The sequence below is a fragment of the Protomyctophum bolini genome (genome assembly GCF_963924005.1).
Source record: "Protomyctophum bolini genome assembly, chromosome: 5".
Lineage (NCBI taxonomy): Eukaryota > Metazoa > Chordata > Actinopteri > Myctophiformes > Myctophidae > Protomyctophum > Protomyctophum bolini.
In genome coordinates, this window is record NC_137866.1 from 19,189,304 (window position 1) to 19,200,706 (window position 11,403).

Genomic DNA, 11,403 nt, shown 5'->3' on the forward strand with positions numbered 1-11,403 from the left:
GCATCCATACAAATGACTAAAGCCCAATGCATACTTTATTTTAGTTGCGTGACATGATGCTCAACCAATAATTCAGGCATAACCAGGTCTTTTACCTAGTGAGGTTATTAGCCAGTGAATCCAGAAGCTCTGCGTGTGCCTCTGCCTGCTCTACCAGGGGAATCTTAGACACGGACGGGGCAAACGTCTGAACCTTCTGCCCCAAAGGCATCCTGGCTCCGTCTAACTGCGCCGCTAACCTCTCGTAGTCCTGGAGATAAAAGAGGCACAGAAGGGATAGGGAGGTGGAGAGGGAGGGGAGGAAGGGGGTAGTGAAGAATGCAAAGTTTAACATAATGTGATATCCAATAAATGTAGCACTTTAATGTGTGTGTGTGTGTGTGTGTGTGTGTGTGTGTGTGTGTGTGTGTGTGTGTGTGTGTGTGGATAGATAGCTGACCTCCTTAGAGTCTTGCAGCATGGTTAGCATGTCGTTGACTTGTGCCACATCATCCTCAGTCATCATCAACAGACTCTCTACCTCCTTCTGCTGGGACTCCAACTCCTCTACCTTCCTCTGAGAGACGATAGAGAAAAAATACAACTTTTATGTAACCACTACCTACCACCACCATAAAACCCACAATGTATTGACCGGGGTCCCCCACAGGTCTGACAATATGGTTAATATTACTATTGACCATTATTATCACTATTATTACTATGAGATGTAAGACTAATTTGAGTTAGTCTGGATCCGTTCGGGGGGGGGGCATGCCATCTCACCTGGCTTTCCTCCAGAGCTTTCTCGTTCATGTTGTTGATCTCGTCCGCTCTGGCTGTGTTGTTGACGGCCTCGTTGAGGGCGTCTCTGAGGTCCATGAGTTCAGAATGGAACCGGGCCAGTCTGTCTCTGATGCTCTTGCCTTGGTCATTGTTGTCCGTCTGACGGTTGACCAGCTCTTTGTTCACACGCTCCAACACTGACAGAGGACCGAGAGGGAAGACCGAGGATGGGAGACAGAGGTGTTAATACCGTTTGTTTTCATTGGCATGAGTGACTATAATACAAATATAATCTAAGTGTGCACTCACGTTTCTCTGCCTCCGTCTTCTCGCGGTCGGCCATTTTCTTCTGACCCACACAGCTCCTGTACCTCATCTCTCTCAACATGGCCTCCACCTCCCTCAGCTTCTTCTCCTTCTCTGCGTCATCCTGCCCATCGTCCGTCTCATTCGCCCCCGACCGGTTGACTGCCAAGAGCATGTCTGTGGAAGGGGGGAACAGTTCAATCAATCGATAGGCTAACTTTATTGACATCACTCACTGGGCTCCATTTTCGTCACCGCTAAATCCCTTATCCCTAAACTTCTTTGCCTTTTTTTTACTATTTTGAAAAACATTTTTGAATAGTTCAACTAGCCAATCTACATTGACACGTTGTGAGCTTGTAGACTGGCCATTTTAACTATTCAAAAATGTTTTGCAAAATAGTAAAAAATTAGCAAAGTAGTTTAGGGATAAGGGGTGACGAAAATGGAGCACACTGTTTTTTGGCAAGTGGCTTTCTGAGCTCAGCCTTTTTTATGGCCATGATTTCAAACCAAATGATACTAAATCAACAATTCAATATAATCCTTTGTTAAATGAATATGGACTGATGACGTTAAAGTGCTGAGTCGGGTGTCTTCTTCATCTTACCGTTTATGTCCATTGTGATGTTGTTCACAAAGTCCAGCAGGTTTAGCGCCCTCTGGTGTGTATCGACGGCATTATCCTCCACGTTGTGGGAGTGGTCATGGGTCGCTGCAACCTGGAGACAACAATATACAACTCTTAAAGGAGCATCTCAGAACACTCTTTGAAGTAGGAACGCTTGTGATAAACCTTTTATGAACACAAATGGCCATGTTTTGTTTTGTGTAGATGGATGAGGGTATATGTGCTATCGCCTGAGAGCCCTTAAAATGTAAATGAAGATTAACCTCAGAATCAGTGTGTGCGTGTGTCCATACCTTGTTCTCCAGTTCATTAATATCAGCATCAATGTTCATGACCTCGGCCTCCAACATGTCTGCTCTGTTCCTGCTGTCGTCCAGAGAGCTGTTGTAGTTCTCTATGGCACGCTACGAATTATGGGAAAATCAGGTCAGTAATACTTCCATGTGTGCGTGTGTGAGCAATGTAAGTGAGGCTATAGACTAACGAAGTCCTGACGTCACTCCGACCGCTATCCCCTGGCAAAGTAGTTTCTGTATTGAAAATATTATATGGTCACCTTAGCATTGTGTTATATAAGAACTGTTCCAAAAATAAATAAATCAGCCCGGCGATGCCGTCAGGTATGCGAGTCTGTGTCGTTTATGATATTTAGTTACATTTGATAACTTCTGTGTTTTAAGAAAACTCAATACATTTTGCAGCTGTGCCGGTTCTTATAGTGATATTAGTTATCATTGTGTAGTTTGAACAGTGAACATCACTCAAACGTCAAGCCTTCCTCGTCTGTGTAGGCTGTCCGTGCGTCTATAATTAAAAGTACCAGAAGGGGTGTGTGTGTGTGTGTGTGCGTGTGCTTACAGCGATGTCCTCCATAGACTTGTTAAGGCTGTGTAGCTGAGCCCAGGCGATAGAGCTAGCGTTGAGGTTCTTCAGTTGATTGGCCACGGAGCGGAAGTTAGAGTTCATTTTATCCAGGTCCTCCAGTAGGACGATGACACAGCTGTCACAGGCTGCAGGACACACACACACACACACACACACACACACACACACACACACACACACACGAACATACAATAGGATCATTAATTGGCGGAATGGCGGGTATAAAAATATGCAACCACTTTAACCCAATATTGTATGTGTCTCGTCGTGAGCTTGTCAGCTATTCTCAAATATTCTCCCATTTTTGCTAAAACTTTGCTTAGTATGACACGCCCAGAACAGGGACGCTAGGTGCTTTCAAGTGGTTACTGCTGTTTAAAAAGTTCTTATTCAGGTTCCAGTCCCCTCGCCCAGAATGCGCAGATGTGTATGCATGTGCAGTCATGATGTATTGCTTACGTTCACAGTGCATGTCGTGGCCATGCTCTACGGGAACGCTGTACTTGTTTGTGCAGTTTTCACACTGTTTTCCTGTCATTCCGTCCGCGCAGACACTCTCCTGACCGGGGGTCACAGCGGCCACCCATACAGGCACACTCTGGAGGAACAGGAGGTAGACCACCATTAGTATATACTAGCTAGCATACAATGCAATGAAAACCGCTAATACAGGCTGTACAGCCATCCCCCGGAGGAGAACCAGGAATTAGAGGAATATTTCTTGATAGCCGAGTGGTTAGGGCTGTCAATAAAGCCTCCCACCCCCCGAAAATAAAACCACTCACTCTTGCATCCATTGGGACCATAGTCCCAGTGTCCAGGGGCACACTGTTTGCAGTGTGGACCGTTGACTCCAGGCTGACAGGAGCACTGTCCATTCTGGGGGTCACATGGCTGGACCAGAGCTGCCGATGCATCGCAGTCACACTGCTTACAGCCGGTACACGAGTCGAAGCCGTAGCCACCCTCCTGTAATCAACACAACACAACACAGCTGGTTAGGACTGAGGAAAAGTGAGACGGTGCTTTTATCTTTGAACTATGCCTTCATATCTCTCACACACACACACACACACACACACACACACACACACACACACACACACACACACACACACACACACACACACACACACACACACACACACACACACACACACACACACACACACACACACACACACACACACACACACACACACACACACACACACACACACACACACACACACACACACACACACACACACACACACACAGCTTACCTCACAGCGGTCACAGAGTGGTCCAGTGACTCCAGATTTGCAGCGACACTGACCAGTATGAGGGTCACATGACTCAGTACCACAAGTACCACAGTTGCATTCTGGATTAAAGAAAATAAGAAAAAGAAAAGGTGTGTGAGTGATCATCACAGTTTTAGGGACATTTTCAAATGTCTTGTGGTTATCACAGAAAAACGTTGTGCGTTCATTTGTTTTGCATGTGGGCCTTGTCTTCTGTAATTCCATGATCTCATATTGTGTAACTTTCTTGCCATCAAAAACTCTATATTTTACTTACTCAACTAGGTGACACACATCCTCTTCAACCTCACGTTAGGGCTGCAACTATAGATTATCTTCTTGCAATTATTCTATTGATTATTATTATTATTATTTTATAATGTACTAAATCAATTATTCTGATTGCTTAAGTCATACTTTGTAGTACGGTATCTATAAACTCACAATCTTGCAGAGTTGCTATTTTCCTTCATTATTTTACCTCAGCCCCACTGAGGTACAATGTGCAAGAGAATGGAATGCAAGTTGACATAATAGTCTCATTTCTTGTTTTATAAAATCGACTACTTGGATTAAACGTCACACAGCTCACTCACGTGTGCAGTTCTTGGCGTGGGTGGCGTCGCCGTAGTAACCGGGTGCACAGATCTGACAGTGCGGTCCGGCGGTGTTGTGCATGCAGCTCAGACACTCTCCGGTCAGCGGGTGGCAGTCGCTGAACAGCATGTTGGGGTCCGTGTTGTCGTGGCAAAGGCACGGCTGGCAGGTGCTGCCAATCACCATGGGGTTACCGAAAAACCCGGGAGCGCACCTGTGTGAAGAAAGAGAGCCGGGGGGGGGGGGGGGGGGGGGTGGATGTAATTAACGAGAGGTGTTGAGATCACCTGGGTGCTCACATAACGTCGCTGTCGGGTGGAAACCGTGTGTGTCCAAAACGTCTGCTTTTCAGGAAATGGAACGAAATCGTGCAGAACTAATGAAAATAGCCTGCCTACGTGCTGGCTATGGCTATGGCTAGGCTATTTTCCACTACTTTTGCTTGACATTCTTGTATGGCCAGTAGGACATTAAATAACGAAAAAACATACTTTAAATTTGAAGATACAAGTTTTCTCCCCCGAGAGCGATGATATAATGATATAATGATATAATGTATTCTACCAGTTATATAGCAGTTTTTCACCTGGTGCTCCATGTCTAAATTAGTACGAGTAGTATTCTTGTTTACAGTAAACTGTATGGGAACGATGATCTCATAACGTGAAGCGAAGTTGTCTGTAACACATGTACCATCTACTGGGTGTTTACAGTACTATGTAGTGAGCTAAGGCCCAGCGGGGATGTTGTGCATGTGGCATACTGTTACTGTACCTCTCACAGTGTGGCCCGGCATAGCCTTGCATGCACAGACACTGCATTCTGTTAGGCTTCTCCACACAGCCCATGGCAAAGCTAAAGAGAGAGAGAGAGAGAGAGAGAGAGAGGGTGTTTAGTAACAGTATAATGTTTAAGACTCATGTCTCTGAACTGGTCCTGGTCCTAGGGAAGAGAGAGATCAAACTCAAGTCAAAGGCAAGTTCATGCTAACTGTAGTCTGTGGTTTGGCTGGAAGGCGCCAGGTGTAGCCTACTGTACCGTTTGTTAGTCTAACTGAGGAGGAAGGTGACATTAACGATGATAAGGCTGTAAACATTTAGCGGATGAAGTCGAAGTCAAGTTCATACAGATCAGTTGGGCAACAGAAAACAACTTAGAATTCTTCTGTTCTGCTCTCGTTCGGTCGGCATGTAGACATGCATGTGGACACATTCTCACACACCACAAAACTACACTGAGACAGAGACAGACGGCAATGAAAAAGAGAGATTGCATTAGCAAGTATGTCATAATGAAGTGAAGAGGAGGAGAGGAAAAAAAGAAACTAATCTGGAATAATAACAAAATCATCTCTTGCACTGACTTGTTGGAAGCGACCTGAAGGGGACACGGACAGCTGGAACAGGACACCGCTTGTCCGTCCAGGCTGTTGTTGCCAAGGAAACCACCCTGGCACTTCTCACAGTGTTCACCCGCCGTGTTGTGGCGGCAGTTCTGACAAAACACAAACAAGACACAAAACGTTATATTGCTGCAATACGGAATATTCTGTGAACACATTTTATTTTAAACGGTCTGTATCAGTTTGTTAACCCCTTAAACGGTCTGTATCAGTTTGTTAACCCCTTAAACAGTCTGTATCAGAGTTGGTTAACCCCTTTTAAACCCTCTAGTCTTCGGTGAAACGGATTTGAGTTACAACTGTACCGTTAAAAATAAAAAAATAAAATCTGTCTACACCAAATAGCAGATACAAGCTCAGAACACGTCTCAAAGGTTTTGCCGAATGTTCCCCGGTATAGGCATTAAGTGGTTAATACAATATAAGTACGTCTGCAGTGGTTGGAGTTAGGAGGTGGTCTCCCCACTCTTCCACTGACATATTTAGACTGTGTGTTTGGGTGGGACACCTACAGTACAGTAGGTTGATAAGAGGGCGTTCTTCTGTTTCATCTCACTAGTTGAAATGTTGTCTCCCCGCGCGTGAGATGTGGGTTTGAAATCCCGGGAAGGATAATAAATCTTATGGATTGCAATTCCAATGTTATTGCGTTACTGTCAGGAGAGACGAGGGGGGGGGCAGCGAGGGCAGACTCCTGGAGAACAATGACGTTTGTTTACAGAGAGGAACAGGTCTACTGTCAGTGGTATCGCATCCAGACATCTCGCACACACGCACGTCGCACGCACGCACGCACGCACGCACGCACCCACGCACGCACGCACGCACGCACGCACGCATGCACGCCCTTCACCTGTGTTCCATTGCTTCACAGCTCAAGACCAAACACGTGGAGATCTTTAGAGGAGATCTAAATATCACATTTAACCCGTAGGGGCTTCAGATATCTCAGCAGCTTGTCTGTCAGTGGTTCAGTACCGCCAGCGACACCAATACTTCATACCTCATCATTTATATATCTGGATTGAAAACTCTGATATTATGTTTAGCCCGGAGGATACAAATATTAGGTCCAAAGTGCTTGTAAGGAGCTTGTAAAATAAAAGCGACAAAAGCCAAAATAACATTAACATTGTACTGCAGCGATTATATCTGGAACAAATCCAATCTAATGATAAATACATTTGGAGCCCCCAAGGAGCCAGATAATGCTTTCTAACTACATGGACCTTAGCATCCCCATTCTTGGGACATTCGCCGAAAATATGCATTGTTAACTTTCCCTCTCTCTCTCTCTCTCTCTCTCTGATGTTGCTGCTGCTGCATGACACCTGAATTCCCCTCTGGGATCAATGAAGGTTAATCTTTATCTCATTGGGTCGTCATTGGTTGAGCAACACTAAACTGAATAACAACATGGGTTGGGAACATTCTAAAATTATAGAGGTTCATGTTAACTCTACAGTCTGTGGTTTGGCTGGAAGGCACCAGATAGACTGTGCTGTTTGTTAGTCTAACTGAGGAGGAAAGCAACATTAACGATAATGAGGTTGTAAAAAAGAAAGTGGAAGGAGGCAAAGTCAAGTTCATACAGATCAGTAGAAAACATAAAACCACCTGGCCACAATTTCATTTTTTTAATTCTTCTACTCTGCTTTCATTCAGTTGGCACGTAGACATGCATGTGGAGAGAATTCTCAAGGCACACCTGGACTTGTCTCTCGGTACGCCAGTGTGCATACTGTATGCCGGGAGACATTACAGTAGAATCATCTAATTATTAAATATCTTATTAGTAGAATCCAGTCCTCCTTGACAGGTTTAAAGAAGAGGATGTAGTGAAGTGAGTCCATTAACCCATTTCGACCTGACGTCAATTTTTTTAATGTGTCTTCTAAATCCAGTTTTTTGAAATACCTATGTTTCTGTATCAGTGGTGCTCAATATTTCATGTCAAGGACCCCAAAAAATATATGTAATTGGCCTCCAACCCCCATCTGAAAATATGTAGTTCCAGGGACCCCCCCAGAAGCAAAGATTTGAGTTCAAATGTTCACTCTGTAAGAATATATATTCAAAGATTTGAGGCACATTTTCACGATTTTTCAAAAATAGCAGACCTACAAGTTCACAGAGTGCCGCGCTATGAGCTTGTAGATCTGCTATTTTTCAATAGCTAAAGTGTAACATAATAATGCTTAAAACACCAACTGGGGTTCCCGTCCAGAATGAGTTAAAGGTTCTAATATTGCTAAAACAGCTGAAAACAATAATGTACGTGATAATGCAATCATTTGCAGTCCTCACCAGACAGACTCCTGAGCCGTCCAGGCACTGGTCACTGTGCCCGTGGCAGTTGCAGGCGACACACTTCCCCAGGAACAGACCCTTAGTGTCCCTGTAGTACCCTGGAGCACATTGCTGAGGAGAGGAGAGAGGAGACGAGACGGGTGTTTTGTAAAAGAAACAAATATATACGAGCTATTTTTTTAAAGGAGAATTCCATGCTAGAGGCTTTCTTACCTTTCTTTGTAGTTGTTACGTCCCCACCAAAGAGGTCCAGGTGTTTTTTTGTGCAAAAATTCCTCATTGGCTATTTCCCCTACCATAAGCCCTCAATGAATTGCATTGAATTGAATGGGGCTATGGGGTGTTGTGCTAATTCGCTTATTTCCATCAAAATAAGTAGTAAGTGTGCCGCTTGGGATATTATTTACATTTTGAAGAGAGGATATATACAAAAATATAATGATTTTGAGTGATGGAAATAAGCGAATTAGCACAACACCCCATATCCCCATTCAATTAAATTCATTTAGGGCTTATGGTAGGGGAAATAGCCAATAAGGAGGTTTTGCACAAAATAACATCTGGACCTCTTTGGTGGGGACGTAACAACTACAAATAAAGGTAAGAAAGCCGACACACATCGGTTGCATAATTTCCGATAACCAAATCATCCAAAAAAAGTCTTTACCTGACAGGAATCTCCCAGGTAGTTGGCGGGACACATGCAGATCTCCACGTTGTTGGCGTGGCGCCCGGCGGGCAGCGTCCTCGCTCCCTCCAGCACGGCGGCTCGGAGCGACACGGAGTGGGCCGACTGGGAGTGCAGGGCGCGGATCTGGAGAGACTCCAGGCCGACCAGAACCATCATCAGCTCCTCTCTGGACACGGAGTTGCCTGTCTGGGCGTGACGGAAGCTGCCCTGTGAGACGGAGAGAGAGATGGGAGAGACGTTTGAACCCTTTCTGACCTGAGATCAGATTAAAAAAAATGTCTGTTTGAAAATGACAGTTTTCTGAAAAGGCTATGTTTCTATAGGGCAGTCCATACTGTCTCCGACCACCAAACTTTTCGTCGGAAAGATCGGACTTGAATTTTTTCTCCGAAGTAGAGTTCGGCGAGTCACAACATCTGGGAGTGCAGCTTTCAGAACAAAAATTCGGAGGAATGCGTTTCAGAAGTTGCGAGTGACGTCATGTTGTAGTTGTACCGGAGCTTTCCAACGAAAAGTTCGGTGGTCGGAGACAGTATGGACTGCCCTTAAGTCAGTCGTTCTTGGATTTTTCAAAAATAGCAGACCTACAAGCTCGTAGATCTGCTATTTTTCAATAGCTAAAGCATAGCATAATGCTAACACCAAAAGGGGTTCTCGCCCAAAATGGGTTAATAACAGAGTTCCCAAACTCTCCCAATCGTTATGGGTCATGACTCCCATTTCACATTTAATTTACCCACATTGTTTTTCTAGAAAAACTTTTTTATTTAGTACCACATACTGTCATAAAGTACATACCTCCACTATGTGTACTATTCCCAGATGTGGTTCTTCAGGTGATGAATACTCTCTCTCCATGAACACCAGGGTCATCTGGTTACCCTGAGTAACGAGCAGAAAACAAAAACACATATTATTAATTGATGTGTACGTTGTGTGCACGTGCGTGTGCATTTGTGAGTTTCCAAGTTTGTGTGTGTGTGTTGTATAGTCTAGTCTAGTCTAGTCTAGTGTAGTGTAGTGTAGTGTACTTAGTGTTTTCTGTGTGCTAGCCGGCATGTCAGATAAACGATAAGAAGATGTCCATACTCTATGTTGGTGAGTGTGTAGTGTGTACACTGTTTGTGTGTGTTGTGTACCTTAAGTATGATATCCGGCCTTGAGGCCTCGGAAGGCAGAGACAGAGTGTCTCCTCTCATCGTTTGAGTGTGGAGACGGTACCTCAGATAACCTCCATATGAAGACACCTAGAGAGAGACACAAAGAATATGTTTTAGAAACATACATTATTATTGTTTCTGTCCCGGGCAGAAACCATGTACATGTATTTTCCATATTTTGTATGCGTGTGGTTCAGTTTCTTTGATAGTGCATGTGTACATGGGAAATGAATGTAGCCCCCATTGTGAGTTATCTACTCAATCTCTTGCTCTTAGTACAGTGATAAAATCAGTTGTTTCATACACGTATACTGTATGTATGTCCCCAGACAAGTCACGTGACTTGGCTGTGAATTTACTGTGTGCCTTAAGGCTCATTCATTAGTCTGGATTTTTCGGTGGTGAGGTGACCACCGAACTACAACATGACGTCACGAGCCGCGGTGAAGAGCAAACCACCGCCACCGCCCCAGGCCTTCTCTGTTTTTACTCACCACCGCTCAACGTTATTTCAGCTCCGTTGGTACAACCTCACCACCGGAGCGGTGGTCACCTCACCACCGAAAATCCAGACTATGAATGAGCCATCACAACCCCTTTGAAAGTACAGTAGCCAAGCCAACCCCTGGTCTCTTATCTCACCAGACATTGAAAATATATGGAACTATTACTAGCAGTATGTGGTATGTGGTCTTCCACTGACATGTTTCCTAGTGTTTCTGTTCCTAAAGTTCCAAAATGTTTCCTAGGCATGCCCTCACTCATCTTTGCCATGGTAAATACAGCGGAATCAAATCAATAACAAGGAAAAAAAACAACCACAGCCGTGGTTGTTTTCCATTTTGGACTTCCAGTGATACGTCTGATATTTCCCAAGTGTGTCTGGTCATGTCATAGTGTGTCAATAATAAATGCATTTTGTACAAAATATGACATTGTAGTATCTTGTGAGGGAAGCAGTGTCCTTAAAGTCACATTTCACAGTCCTACATAAAACACTTTCAATTACTAATGCATAATATATACTCTCGTTGTGAATTCTTACCGTATCTCCCAGGTACGCTTGGGAGCGTGCCAGTGGAGGTCCTGGTAGACATCGGGAACGTCACTGAGGTCTGCTTCCACCAGGTCCTGACCAGGGTACGCTACCACTGAAAGCTCCGTCTTGTCCACTCCTATCAACACCCAGTCCTTCATGTCCATGGCCTGAGAGGAGAGGAGAGGAGAGGAGAGGAAGGAGAGGAGAGGAGAGGAGAGGAGAGGAGAGGAGAGGAGGAGGAGAGGAGAGGAGAGGAGAGGAGAGGAGAGGAGAGAGAGAGGAGAGTAGTTTTTTGTGTGAAGTTAGTGAAGTTTTTTTTTGATCAAAGTTT

The 11,403-nt window shown here is 44.6% G+C and overlaps 1 protein-coding gene across 1 annotated transcript in view; it reads right to left on the reverse strand.

Annotated features, from left to right (window-relative positions):
• The window catches only part of LOC308316234 (laminin subunit alpha-5-like), an 89,239-nt gene that overhangs the window by 13,213 nt on the left and 64,623 nt on the right, over positions 1–11,403 (reverse strand). Inside the window, 20 exon segments of the mRNA XM_080764730.1 lie at positions 96–250; positions 440–556; positions 766–962; positions 1,075–1,248; positions 1,682–1,793; positions 1,996–2,106; positions 2,561–2,712; positions 3,047–3,138; positions 3,140–3,185; positions 3,373–3,556; positions 3,853–3,953; positions 4,470–4,684; positions 5,245–5,325; positions 5,834–5,964; positions 8,180–8,293; positions 8,850–9,080; positions 9,672–9,755; positions 10,013–10,120; positions 11,079–11,095; positions 11,098–11,239. Of these exon segments, the coding sequence (XP_080620856.1) occupies positions 96–250; positions 440–556; positions 766–962; positions 1,075–1,248; positions 1,682–1,793; positions 1,996–2,106; positions 2,561–2,712; positions 3,047–3,138; positions 3,140–3,185; positions 3,373–3,556; positions 3,853–3,953; positions 4,470–4,684; positions 5,245–5,325; positions 5,834–5,964; positions 8,180–8,293; positions 8,850–9,080; positions 9,672–9,755; positions 10,013–10,120; positions 11,079–11,095; positions 11,098–11,239 (2,564 nt within the window).